The following is a 14,639-nucleotide window of genomic DNA, read 5'->3' as shown; positions in this document are numbered from 1 at the left end:
CTTTTCTTCTGTTGAAGCCATTCTGTTGTTGATTTACTTATGGTTTTTGGGTCGTTGTGCTGTTGCATCACCCAAGTTCTGTTGCGCTTCAATTGGCGGACAGATAGCCTTACATTCTCCTGCAAAATGTCTTGATAAACTTGAGAATTCATATTTCTATAGATGATAGCAAGCTGTCCAGTTCCTGAGGCAGCAAAGCAGCCCCAAACCATGATGCTCCCTCCACCGTACTTTACAGTTGAGAAGAGGTTTTGATGTTGGTGTGCTGTGCCTTTTTTTCTCCACACATAGTGTTGTGTGTTCCTTCCAAACAATTCAACTTTAGTTTCATCTGTCCACAGAATATTTTGCCAGTAGTTCTGTGTAACATCCAGGTGGTCTTTTGCGAACTGCAGACATGCAGCAATGTTTTTTTTTGTGACAGCAGTGGCTTCTTCCGTGGTGTCCTCCCATGAACACCATTCTTGTTTAGTGTTTTATGTATCGTAGACTCGTCATCAGAGATGTTAGCATCTTCCAGAGATTTCAGTAAGTCTTTAGCTGACACTCTAGGATTTTTCTTAACCTCATTGAGCATTCTGCACTTGCTCTTGCAGTCATCTTTGCAGGACAGCCACTCCTAGGGAGAGTAGCAACAGTGCTGAACTTTCTCCATTTATAGATAATTTGTCTTACTGTGGACTGATGAACATCAAGGCTTTTAGAGATGCTTTTGTAACCCTTTCCAGCTTCATGCAAGTCAACAATTCTTAATCTTAGGTCTTCTGAGATCTCTTCTGTTCGAGGCATGGTTCACATCAGGCAATGCTTCTTGTGAATAGCAAACTCCAATGTTTTGAGTGTTTTTGTTTTTTTATAGGGCAAGGTAGCTCTAACCAACATCTCCAATCTCGTCTCATTGAGTGGACTCTAGGTTAGCTGACTCCTGACTCCAATTAGCTTTTTGAAAAGTCCATTAGCCTAGGGGTTCACATAGTTTTTCCAACCTACACTTGCAATGTTTAAATGTTGTATTCAATGTAGACAAGAAAAATACTATTTGTGTTATTAGTTTAAGCACACTGTGTCTGTTGTGACTAAGAGGATGATGCTGAAATCCAGGTAATTCCAAAAGGATCACATACTTTTTCATGTGTGTGATAACTAAATAAGGTTTGGGGTGTTAAAACGTTTTCACTGTAAACTTAAACGTTTAAAACCAGATATAAAGTACGTAGAAAAGATAATGGAGCTGTATATTTTTTTAATAAGATCATCTTTAAGAACTAACAACCACCAGAATAACTGTCTAAAATAAATTTTGTTATAAAGTTTGAGTCACTCAGATAGCATAAGAACACAACATAAGCCAAGGCAAAATGTGTAGAATTGCGGGAAAATTTACAATAAAACTAGCATTATCTCTCTGCCCCATTGCAAAATGCGTAGAATTGCAGGAAGATAACTTTAAAGTAACTTCCCAGTGAAAATCGAACATTTCAAAGTTAATATTCTGTTAAGTCATACCAAAATAATGTTGTTGACTTGTCCCTATACTTGTATTTGTGGTCAAAGCCTAGTAGAAACACTGCATTGTGTATGTCGGTGTAGCGAGGGCAGGCGGGTGATCTATTTTTAAGCGTTTGTGGTGGAGTGGCAGCTGCGTGCCTCAGAGCAGCGTCTGTTTCCTGGCTGAAATGGTCGCAGGCCGATTGTTTGTAAATCCGCACTGAGGCAGCTATTGTCTCCCCCCCACTGCCCACCAACCCCAGCCAGACCCCGGTGAAAGGGCTTGGACAGATCCAACATGTGAACCACTAGCTAACGGTCCTGTTCTCCCGCATAACTACAGTATCAGCACTCCTAATAAACACACAGACCTGGGTCATGTTCACTAGGGAATGTTTGACATTTTGTTTGTCTGTTTTCTTCTGTTTGGTGCCTAATAAACATGACATTGGTTAGCATATCTTAGACTGTTCACTTAATAGTTATAAGATATCTAGCTAGCAAATAGTAGCGAATTTCATGCAAGTCATCACCGCAAAGTCATGAAAGAAAAATAGCTACTTGCACACTGCTGAGAATGATTCACAAAATGGCTGACCTTGTTTTTCCTTCTTGCAGATCCAAATTTCGTCCGAACATTTCTTACAACCTACAGGTCCTTCTGTAAACCTCAGGAGCTGCTGGGTCTTCTTATGGAGAGGTGAGTATGTTGATTCCATTCTAGGATTGGGCTCCACTGTTATTATTCTATGAACCGCCTTTGGTTCTAATATTGTGTCATATTTTTCAAAATCAGATACATTGCCTTTCACTTTGGCAAATGTTTTCAGTCAACAAGACTCGTTGACTCTGACCTTTGTAAGAACAAAGACAGAGATGTATTTATCATGGACAATATATTCCCATATACATTTTTGAAACTCTGGCTGTCCCCGACTAAAATAAATCTTGGTCAAGCGAGAGTCGTCAGTTTTTTTCGACTAATCGATTGGTCGAAATTTTTAAAACGTATATTTTTCTATATAAAGACACACCCTATGTGTTTTAATAAAATCAACTATATGTAGCTTGTCTGATTATTTAAACACACTGTTTGATTAAATAATTAAGACACACAAATGACTCGAGGGAGCCAGAGATCAAGATGGCCTCCTCCTCCCGCTGCTGCTGGCCTTAAAATTCTGCCTTTACATTCCTGAAGTTGCCGGTAATAGGCTACACAAGGGGTCGGCAACTTGTTCCATTTTGAGTGCCAATTTATGTTACCTTTTCTACCGTTCTGCGTGCCAGCTATTATTTTCAATTAACAGTTGAATTGAATTTATAATAAAGTCTTCGTATCTCAAAATCATTGTCATGTGGTTCGTCTAAGTTATATCTAAATGAAAATAATACAAATCTAAAAGTAACTTCTATTGCCATTGCCAACTATGTAAAAATAGCCTACATAAAGCCAACAAATAAAAACATTGCCGCCTGCAGGTAGAAAATATCCTGATTTAAAAAAATAAATGTCCTATAAATCACATTGGCTACACATGGCCTGTCTGCAACGAACTTGAAACATTGTATCAACTAGGCTATCAACTAGATACACCAGAAGCTCATGCTTGCAAACTTGCAACATTGTAATATTCTGGGCCCTCAGAGTCTCCTGAGCCAGTGAGCTTGGGACACAGCTGTTTGCACTGGATCAGAGCATTACATTTTTCACTTTCATGCTGAGTGGTTTTTGAAAGGGAGAGAGAAGGATTTTTTTATATATATACATACATTGAGGAACCATTGTCATTCTCAGTAAAAAACACCTTTACTCGCTGTTTGAGGTGAATGTGCGGGGGCACTGGTTAGTCGAGGTAACATGTATATGTAGGTAGAGTTAAAGTGACTATGCATAGATAATAACTAGAGAGTAGCAGCAGTGTAACAGAGGGGGGGACACAATGCAAATAGTCTGGGTAGGCATTTGTTTAGATGTTCAGGAGTCTTATGGTTTGGGGGTAGAATCTGTTTAGAAGCCTCTTGGACCTAGACTTGGCGCTCCGGAACTGCTTTCCGTGCAGTAGCAGAAAGAACAGTCTATGACTAGGGTGGCTGGAGTCTTGATGATTTTTAGGGCCTTCCTCTGACACCGCCTGGTATAGAGGTCCTGGATGGCAGGAAGCTTGGGCCCAGTGATGTACTGGGCCGTACGCACTACCCTCTGTAGTGCCTTGCGGTCGGAGGCCGAGCAGTTGCCATACCAGGCAGTGATGCAACCCGTCAGGATGCTCTCGATGGTGCAGCTGTAGAACCTTTTGAGGACCCATGGCAAATCTTTTCAATCTCCTGTGGGGGAATAGGTTTTGTCGTGCCCTCTTCACGACTGTCTTGGTCTGCTTGGACCATGCTAGTTTGTTGCAGATGTGGACGCCAAGGAACTTCAAGCTCTCAACCTGCTCCACAACAGCCCAGTCGATGAGAATGTGGGCGTGCTCGGTCCTCATTTTCTTGTAGTCCACGATCATCTCCTTTGTCTTGATCACATTGAAGGAGAGGTTGTTGTCCTTGCACCACACGGTCAGTTCTCTGACCTCCTCTCTTGTTGTCGGTGATCAGGCCTACCACTGTTGTGTCATCAATAAACTTAATATGGTGTTGGAGTTGTGCCTGGCTGTGCAGTCATGGGTGAACAGGCAGGCAGTACAGGAGGGGACTGAGCATGCACCCCTGAGGGGGCCCCCTTGTTGAGGATCAGCGTGGCGAATGTGTTGTTACCCACCCTTACCACCTGCGAGATGTACCTCAGGAATTCCATTATCCCGTTTCAGAGGGAGGTGTTTAAGTCCCAGGGTCCTTAGCTTAGTGATGAACTTTGAGGGCACTATGGTGTTGAATGCTGAGCTGTATTCATTGAATAGCATTCTCTCATAGGTGTTCCTTTTGTCCAGGTGTGAAAGAGCAGTGTGCAGTACAATAGAGATTGCATCATCTGTGGGTCTGTTGGTGTGGTATGCAAATTGGAGTGGGTCTAGGGTTTCTGGGATAATGGTGTTGTGAGCCATGACCAGCCTTTCAAAGCATTTCATGGCTACAGACGTGAGTGCTACAGGTCAGTAGTCATTTAGGCAGGTTACCTTAGTGTTCTTGGGCTCAGGGACTATGGTGGTCTGCTTGAAACATGTTGGTATTACAGACTCAGACAGGGAGAGGTTGAAAATGTCAGTGAAGACACTTGCCAGATTGTCAGCGCATGCTCGGAGTACACGTCTTGGTAATCCGCCTTGTGAATGTTGACTTATTTAAAGGTCTTACTCACATCGGCTGCGGAGAGCGTGATCACATAGTCATCCGGAACAGCTGATGCTCTCAAGCATGTTTGTGTTACTTGCCTCGAAGCGAGCATAGAAGTAATTTAGCTCGTCTGGTAGGCTTGTGTCACTGGGCAGCTCTCGGCTGTGCTTCCCTTTCTAGTCTGTAATAGTTTGCAAGCCCTGCCACATCCAACGAGCATCGGAGCCAGTGTAGTACGATTCAATCTCAGTCCTGTCTTGACGCTTTGCCTGTTTGATGGTTCGTCGGAGGGCATAGTGGGATTTCTTATAAGCGTCCGGGTTAGAATCCCGGTCCTTGAAAGCGGCAGCTCTACCCTTTAGCTCAGAGCGGATGTTGCCTGTAATCCATGGCTTCTGATTGGGGTATGTACGTACAGTCACTGTGGGGACGATGTCCTCGATGCACTTATAGCTAAAGCCAGTGACTGATGTGGTGTACTCGTCAATGCCATCGGAAGAATCCCGGAACATATTCCAGTCTGGAACATCTACTGTCTGGTTAAAGGTGTATCCCAGATTCCACATTGCTGTGTCTTCTCAATAGTGATTTTGTTTTCCGGAACCTTCCAGGTTTGAAATTCCTGAGCCAAAGCCCACTGAGGCGGACCAGATGGCCATAGAGAACGGAGACCAACCTCTCAGCGCCGAACTCAAACGTTTTCGCAAGGAGTTTGTCCAGCCAGTCCAACTCAGGTACATCTGCACCCCTCCACATTTACCACACCTAATTCCGGAGGTTGTGTTCATTAGGGACTATAACAGAAAACATTAGACAATAAAAAAAGTTATTCTTGGACAACTCGAGGTAGCCCCTGTCTGTTTTCTTTCATTTTGGTGCCTAATGAACTTGACCTAGTGGTCAACAGTACATCCTGGTTTCTTGTGATACACATGGAGGGTAGTCTTTCCTGATTAGCAGAGAAAGGTTTCAAACTTTTTCAATGCTGGGCTGAAACAAAAGCATGCACTCTACATTTTTATATATTTTTTATGCTCCGTATAACTGCGCGTTCGGGAAGTGTTCAGACCCCTTCCCCTTTTCCACATTTTGTTACGTTACAGCCTTATTCTAAAATTGATTTTAAAAAATAAACAAAATCCTCATCAAATTACACACAATACCGCATAATGACAAAGCAGGTTTACATTTTTTTACTAATTTATTACAAATAAAAAACAGATACCTTATTTACATAAGTATTCAGACCCTTTGCTATGAGACTAATTTGAGCTCAGGTGCATCCTGTTTCCATTGATCATCCTTGAGATGTTTCTACAACTTGATTGGAGTCCACCAGTGGTACATTCAATTGATTGAACATGATTTGGAAAGGCACACACTTGTCTATATACGGTCCCACAGTTGACAGTGCATGTCAGAGCAAAAACAAAGCCATGAGGTTGAAGGAATTGTCCGTAGAGCTCCGAGACAGGATTGTGTCGAGGCACAGATCTGGGGAAGGGTACCAAAAAATGTTTGCAGCGTTGAAGGTCCCCTACAATACAGTGGCCTCCATTCTTAAATGGAAGAAGTTTGGAACCACCAAGTCTCTTCCTAGAGTTGGTCGCCCAGCCAAACTGAGCAATCGGGGGAGAAGGGCCTTGGTCAGGGAGGTGACTAAGAACCCGATGGTCACTCTGACAGAGCTTCAGAGTTCCTCTGTGGAGATGGGAACCTTCCAGAAGGACCGGCATCTCTGCAGCACTCCACCAATCAGGCCCTTATGGTAGACTGGCCAGACGGAAGCCACCCCTCAGTAAAAGGCTCGTGACAGCCCGCTTGGAGTTTGCCAAAAGGTACCTAAAGACTCTCAGACCGTGAGAAACAAGATTCTCTGGTCTGATGAAAACCAAGATTGAACTGGCCTGCATGCCAAGCTTCATGTCTGGAGGAAACCTGGCACCATCCCTAGAGTGAAGTATGGTATTTTGCAGCGACAGAGACTGGGAGACTAGCCAGGATCGAGGGAAAGCTGAATGGAGCAAAGAACAGAGAGATCCTTGGTGGAAACCTGCTCCAGAGCACACAGGACCTCAAACTGGAGTGAAAGTTAATCTTCCAACAGGACAACGACCCTAAGCACACAGCCAAGACAGCGCAGGAGTGACTTTGAATGTCCTAGAGTGGCCTAGCCAGAGCCCGAACTTGAACCCAATCAAACATCTCTGGAGAGACCTGAAAATAGCTTTGCAGCGATGCTCCCCATTCAACCTGACAGAGCTTGAGAAGATCTGCAGAGAAGAATGGGAGAAACTACAGGTGTGCAAATACAGGTATGCCAAGCTTGTAGTGTCATAACCAAGAAGCCTTGAGGCTGTAATCGTTGCCAAAGGTGCTTCAACAAAGTACTGAGTAAAGGGTCTGAATACTTATGTAAATGTGATATTTCAGTTTTAATTTGTTTTATTTATTTGCAAACATTTCTAAAAACCTGTTTTTGCTGTGAATCTTTTTGGGGTGGGAAAGTCGAGGGTCTGAATATTTTCAGAATGCATTGTATATATTTTTTTGTAAATATATTTTTTTTATATATATATATTTTCCTACTTTATTATTTTCCCCTAACCCTTACACCCCTCCCATAATTGGAGTAAACTAATGGACAACAATACTTAGGCTTACACTTCAGGTTATACATACTACAGAGATTTCACAGACAGTATATTTTAAATTAGCTATCTTTATTTTTTGGGGGGTCCCAGCCTTCAGCTACCCTCAACCCTTTACATCTACAGATGAAGTCAGAAGTTTACATACACCTTAGCCAAACACATTTAAACTTAGTTTTTCACAATTCCTGACATTTAATCCTAGTAAAAATTCCCTGTCTTAAGTCCTTTAGGATCACCACTTTATTTTAAGAATGTGAAATGTAAGAATAATAGTAGAGAGAATGATTTATTTCAGCTTTTATTTCTTTCATCACATTCCCAGTGGGTCAGAAGTTTACGTACACTCAATTACTATTTGGTAGCGTTGCCTTTAAATTGATTAACTTGGGTCAAACGTTTCGGGTAGCCTTCCACAAGCGTCCCACAATAAGTTGGGTGAATTTTGGCCCATTCCTCCTGACAGAGCTGGTGTAACTGAGTCAGGTTTGTAGGCCTCCTTGCTCGCACACGCCTTTTCAATTCTGGCCACAAGTTTTCTATAGGATTGAGGTCAGGGCTTGTGATGGCCACTCCAATACCTTGACTTTGTTGTCCTTAAACCATTTTGCCACAACTTTGGAAGTATGCTTGGGGTCATTGTCCATTTGGAAGACCCATTTGCGACCAAGCTTTAACTTCCTGACTGATGTCTTGAGATGTTGCTTCAATATATCCACATCATTTTCTTTCCTCATGATGCCATCTATTTTGTGAAGTGCACCAGTCCCTCCTGCAGCAAAGCACCCCCACAACATGATGCTGCCACCCTCGTGCTTCACGGTTGGGATGGTGTTCTTAGGCTTGTAAGCCTCTCCCTTTTTCCTCCAAACATAACGATGGTCATTATGGCCAAACAGTTCTATTTTTGTTTCATCAGACCAGAGGACATTTCTCCAAAAAGTACCCTTTGTCCCCATGTGCAGTTGCAACCCATAGTCTGGCTTTTTATGGCGGTTTTGGAGCAGTGGCTGCTTCTTCTTCCTTGCTGAGCGGCCTTTCAGGTTATGTCGATATAGGACTCGTTTTACTGTGGATATAGAAACTTTTGTACCCGTTTCCTCCAGCATCTTCATAAGGTCCTTTGCTGTTGTTCTGGGATTGATTTGCACTTTTCACACCAAAGTACGTTCATCTCTAGGAGACAGAACGTGTCTCCTTCCTGAGCGGTATGACGGCTGCGTGGTCCCATGGTGTTTATACTTGCGTACTATTGTTTGCAGAGATGAACGTGGTACATTCAGGCGTTTGGAAATTGCTCCCAAGGATGAACCAGACTTGTGGAGTTCAACATTTCTTTTCTGAGTTCTTGGCTGATTTCTTTTTGATTTTCCCATGATGTCAAGCAAAGAGGCACTGAATTTGAAGTTAGGCCTTGAAATACATCCACAGGTACACCTCCAATTGACTCAAATGATGTCAATTAGCCTATCAGAAGCTTCTGACCCACTGGAATTGTGATACAGTGAATTATAAGTGAAATAATCTGTCTGTAAGCAATTGTTGGAAAAATTATTTGTGTCATGCACAAAGTAGATGTCCTAACCGACTTGACAAAAGTATAGTTTGTTAACAAGAAATTTGTGGAGTGGTTGAAAAACAAGTTTTAATGACTCCAACCTAAGTGTATGTTACTTCCAACTTCAACTGTATCTCTGAAGTGCATCCCATTTTCATTTCTAGCTGCCATATATTTTTCCAGCATGCACTCTTTGTAGTTCTCCCTTAAGCTGTGGCTCTCTGGTCTCTTATCAGTCAACTAATCTCTCTTCCAGTCTCTTAGGAGTTGGTTTAAGTTGCTAATCCAGGGGCAGATTTATTTAGTTTTTAGGTCAGGATTTGTAGTTAGCGGTCTCTTGCTGGTCTGTAACTGGTATCTTAACTGGTTTTGACCTACTCTCTCTTCCTGCAGGGTACTGAATGTATGTCGCCACTGGGTGGAGCACCACTTCTATGACTTTGAGCGGGACTGTCAGTTACTCAAGTGTCTGGAGGAGTTCATTGCATTGGTGCGAGGTATGTGTGGATAAATCGGGGCAAGGACTTTCTCTTCTTTCGTTGCATATCCTCTTTTTGTTTTGTATTTATTTTCTCTTTTTTTCTTATTTTCCTCTTGTCTCTTCCTCTCTCGTATCTCTCCTCTACTTCTCTTCTCTAAGTGACAGTCTCCCTCTCTGTGACCCCTCCCAGGCAAGGCCATGAAGAAGTGGGTGGAGTCCATCACCAAGATCATCCAGAGGAAGAAGCAGGCACAGGCCAATGGGCCCAGCCACAACATCACCTTCGAGAGCTCGCCACCGCCCATCGAGTGGCACCTCAGCAAGTCGGGCCAGACAGACCAGTTTGACCTCATGACCCTCCACCCCATTGAGATCGCCCGGCAGCTCACACTGCTCGAGTCCGACTTCTACAGGTAGGCCTACAGTACCGTATTGCTGTCCACGGCAGTGTTTTTTAACCCCAGTCCTATTTGTTTCAGTCCAGTACTAAAGCACCTCAATTTATCACTGGCTTGATGATTACTTGGATCAGCTGTGTAAGTGTTGTCCTAGAGCAAAAATGTGACCCACCACCTGGATTCGGTGCTATGTAGCAACATTTGAAATGGTGTCTTTTACATTGGACTCATAGACTTAGAGATAGAAAATGGTTTATCATACACTCCGGTTGAGGAACAATGAGAAAGTCATTCTGCTTTGAAAGTTGATAAACTTGTAACACCACTTTTGAGAAAATGGCCCTTGGAATGTTTTTGGACACCTACTTGGAGAGCTCTTCTTTGTCTACACCCATTCAGCATTGTTCACACCCTCTTAAGCCTTAGCCCAACCCATCTCTTTAAGGATTAAATGTGAGGCCATGTGTTAAACAGAGTGAGTAGTGTAGTAAACAATTGAGGATTTCAAGACAAAAAGTGCTAAAAGTAGTAGCCTACAATAAGGAAAAGCTCCAGCTAAAAATACACTTTACCTAGTCCTTGACCTATATCCTAATTTGACTTTGGTGCAGGTCATGTTCTTCACATTACCGTCTCTGGTAAACATACACTATATCAAATAAAATCTACGTTTATTTGTCACATGCACAGGATACAGAAGGTGTAAATGGTACAGTGAAATGGTTACTTGCATATTTGCATAGTAGCAATATCAAAAATAGAAAGGCCAGAATTCCAGAGTTGCCTCTTCACTGTTGATGTTGAGACTGGTGTTTTGCAGGTACTATTTAATGAAGCTGCCAGTTGAGGACTTGTGAGGCGTCTGTTTCTCAAACGAGACACTCTAATGTACTTGTCCTCTTGCTCAGTTGTGCACCGGGGCCTCCCACTCCTCTTTCTATTCTGGTTAGAGACAGTCTGCGCTGTTCTGTGAAGGGAGTAGTACACAGCGTTGTACGAGATCTTCAGTTTCTTGGAAATTTCTCGCATGGAATAGCCTTCATTTCTCAGAACAATAATAGACTGACGAGTTTCAGAAGAAAGGGCTTTGTTTCTGGCCATTTTTATCCTGTAATCGAACCCACAAATGCTGATGCTCCAGATACTAAACTAGTCTAAAGAAGGCCAGTTTTATTGCTTCTTTAATTAGCACAACAGTTTTCAGCTGTGCTAACATAATTGCAAAAGGGTTTTCTAATGATCAATTAGCCTTTTTAAAATTTTAAACTTGGATTAGCTAACACAACGTGCCATTGGAACACAGAAGTGATGGTTGCTGATAATGGGCCTATGTATGCCTACAGTATGTAGATATTCCATAAAAAATCTGCCGTTTCCAGCTACAATAGTCATTTCCAAAATTACCAATGTCAACACTGTATGTCTGATCAATTTGATGTTATTGTAATGGACCGAAAATGTGCTTTTCTTTCAAAAACAAGGACATTTCTAAGTGACCCCAAACTTTTGAACAGTAGTGTACTTACACACACATACGTAGTTGAAATTGGAAGTTTACATAGTTAGGTTGGAGTCATTAAAACTTGTTTTTCAACCACTCCACAAATGTCTTGTTAACAAACTATAGTTTTGGCAAATAGGTTAGGACATCTACTTTGTGCATGACACAAGTAATTTTTACAGCAATTGTTTTCAGACAGATTATTTCACTTATAATTCACTGTATCACAATTCCAGTGGGTCAGAAGTTTACATACACTAAGTTGGCTGTGCCTTTAAACAGCTTGGAAAATTCCAGAAAATTATGTCATGGCTTTAGAAGCTTCTGATAGGCTAATTGACATCATTTGAGTCAATTGGAGGTGTACTTGTGGATGTATTTCAAGGCCTACCTTCAAACTCAGTGCCTCTTTGCTTAACATCATGGGAAAATCAAAAGAAATCAGCCAAGACCTCAGAAAAAAAATTGTAGACCTCCACAAGTCTGGTTCATCCTTGGGAGCAATTTCCAAATGCCTGAAGGTACCACGTTCATTTGTACAAACAGTAGTACGCAAGTATAAACACCATGGGACCACGCAGCCGTCATACCGCTCAGGGAAGGAGACACATTCTGTCTCCTAGAGATGAACGTACTTTCGTGCGAAAAATGCAAATCAATCCCGCAACAACAGCAAAGGACCTTGTGAAGATGCCGGTAGGAAACAGGTACAAAAGTATCTATATCCACTGTAAAAAGAGTCCTATGTCGACACAACCTGAAAGGCTGCTCAGCCACTGCTCCAAAACCGGGGGGAAAAAGCCAGACTTCGGATTGCAACTGCACATGGGGACAAAGACTTTTTGGAGAAATGTCCTCTGGTCTGATGAAACAAAAATAGAACTGTTTGGCCATAATGACCATCGTTATGTTTGGAGGAAAGGGGGGGATGCTTGCAAGCCTAAGAACACCATCCCAACCGTGAAGCACGAGGGTGGCAGCATCATGTTGTGGGGGTGCTTTGCTGCAGGAGGTGCACTTCACAAAATAGATGGCATCATGAGGATGTAAAATTATGTGGATATGTTGAAGCAACATCTCAAGACATCAGTCAGGAAGTTAAAGCTTGGTCGCAAATGGGTCTTCCAAGTGGACAATGACCCCAAGCATACTTCCAAAGTTGTGGCAAAATGGCTTAAGGACAACAAAGTCAAGGTATTGGAGTGGCCATCACAAGCCCTGACCTCAATCCCATAGAAAATTTGTGGCCAGAACTGAAAAGGCGTGTACGAGCATGGAGGCCTACAAACCTGACTCAGTTACACCAGCTCTGTCAGGAGGAATGGGCCAAAATTCACCCAACTTATTGTGGGACGCTTGTGGAAGGCTACCCGAAACGTTTGACCCAAGTGAATCAATTTAAAGGCAACGCTACCAAATACTAATCGAGTGTATGTAAACTTCTGACCCACTGGGAATGTGATGAAAGAAATAAAAGCTGAAATAAATCATTCTCTACTATTATTCTGACATTTCACACTCTTAAAATAAAGTGGTGATCCTAACTGACCTAAGACAGGGAATTTTTACAAGATTAAATGTCAGGAATTGTGAAAAACTGAGTTTAAATGTATTTGGCTAAGGTGTATGTAAACTTCCGACTTCAACTGTACATACAAACGTACAGCACCAGAGAGGGGACACACTTCCCCCTCTGACGTCACTGGGCCTGTGGGAACAGCTAGGGTGGGCCGTACCCAAGGTTATCCCCTCACCTCTTTCCCACGCTCCGGGGTGAAGTTTCCCCTTGGTGCAGATCTATGATCAGCTTCTTCTCTCCCAATTCTAACCGTAACCATTAGTGGGGGAAATTCAGAACTGATCCAAGATCAGCATATATGGTAACTCATTGTATATACTGTAAGAATATCAATTGAAATGTCCATGAATTGAGCTGGTCCTCATTAATGTCCCGTAGGTCACTTCATTACTCCCTCTTTGTTTACTACACAAGCTTCTGACTCAGCTGACTTTGTTGTTGAAGTATGTAAACATGAGTTATGAAACTCATTCACAGGGTTGGTTAACTCTTGAGGTTCCTCGCGTCTCCACCAAATTAAGTAAATCCGCTTTTTAGTTTTAATGCGCCCCCACTGCTGGAACAATTTACAGATCTCGTTAAAATTGGATGTTCTGGTGCAGCTCGGGCAGTTTAGGGTGTTGATTGAAAACCTTGTAGCTGAGAACTGTAACTGTTGTTTATGATTCTGTATTTACTTTTTGTGTATTTTTAATATTAACACGTATTTATGCATGTTTAGTTTTAAATTTGTATATTGATGTGTATTGTGTACACAGGGCTCACCTGGAAATGAGACCCTTGGCTACCTGTTCAAATAAAAACATAAAAAAATTCACTATACTCCATTTCCTACGACGAGATCACAACACACCGGCCTTGTGGCCCAACAATGGTCGCCGGTATTGTCTGAAAATCTTACCACAATGCTGGCACAGAAAACTCCCTTAGCTGCCAAGACTAGAGTCGGTAGAAGTTTGCACCACTGACACAATGTCTGATTTTTGTTGTTGTTGTTGTCATATAACTAATAATGGTGGTCCTCTGTCGCTCATATGGTGAACACATGGTGCTAGCAACACTAAAGTTCTGACTTCAATTCCTGCTGGGATCACATAAACATACAGTATAGTGACTGCATACATTTTTTGTAAGTCTCTTTTAAATAATGGCATATAATAGTTTGGGCATATGGTAATCTCCTCCTAGATCTCTGGTTTGGAGCATCTACTTGAAGCGTCAAAGCGACTGACCTCTGCATTATTGTCCTCTCTCTGACCTATATCTACAGGGCGGTGCAGCCGTCAGAGCTGGTGGGCAGCGTGTGGACGAAGGAGGACAAGGAGCTGAACTCGCCCAACCTTCTGCGCATGATCCGCCACACCACCAACCTCACGTTGTGGTTCGAAAAGTAAGAGCACCCGTTTTGTTTTTGGCATCACAAAGAAGCGGTCCTTGTGAAAGGAGACCATGATACTCCTTACACTTGCAGTGTTGACAAAACATTTTCTATGATGAATTTATGGCATGATAAAGTATATTATGTAGCTGTTATGTAGCTCAATGTATACTGAACAAAACTATAAACACAACATGTAAAGTGTTGGTCCCATGTTTCATGAGCAGAAATAAAAGATCCCAGAAATCTTCCATGAGCACAAAAATCTTATTTCTCTCAAATGTTGTGCACAAATGAGTTTACATCCCTGTTAGTAAGCATTTCTCCTTTGC

At 42.3% G+C, this 14,639-nt stretch overlaps 1 protein-coding gene across 4 annotated transcripts in view; it reads left to right on the top strand.

Moving 5' to 3' along the window:
- The window catches only part of LOC106584773 (son of sevenless homolog 1), a 92,564-nt gene that overhangs the window by 63,544 nt on the left and 14,381 nt on the right, over positions 1-14,639 (top strand). For all 4 annotated transcript variants that reach the window (XM_082964042.1, XM_082964040.1, XM_014170357.3 and 1 more), the window contains exons 11-15: positions 2,107-2,188; positions 5,373-5,495; positions 9,364-9,467; positions 9,642-9,864; positions 14,200-14,319. In XM_082964042.1, coding sequence (XP_082820168.1) covers positions 2,107-2,188; positions 5,373-5,495; positions 9,364-9,467; positions 9,642-9,864; positions 14,200-14,319 — 652 coding nt within the window. The remainder of the gene's footprint in view (positions 1-2,106; positions 2,189-5,372; positions 5,496-9,363; positions 9,468-9,641; positions 9,865-14,199; positions 14,320-14,639) is intronic.

The sequence above is a fragment of the Salmo salar genome, chromosome 02 (genome assembly GCF_965601325.2).
Source record: "Salmo salar chromosome 02, fSalSal1, whole genome shotgun sequence".
In the NCBI taxonomy this organism is placed as follows: domain Eukaryota; kingdom Metazoa; phylum Chordata; class Actinopteri; order Salmoniformes; family Salmonidae; genus Salmo; species Salmo salar.
Note: the sequence above shows the minus strand (reverse complement) of the source record. Positions and strands in the feature narration are given on the sequence as shown.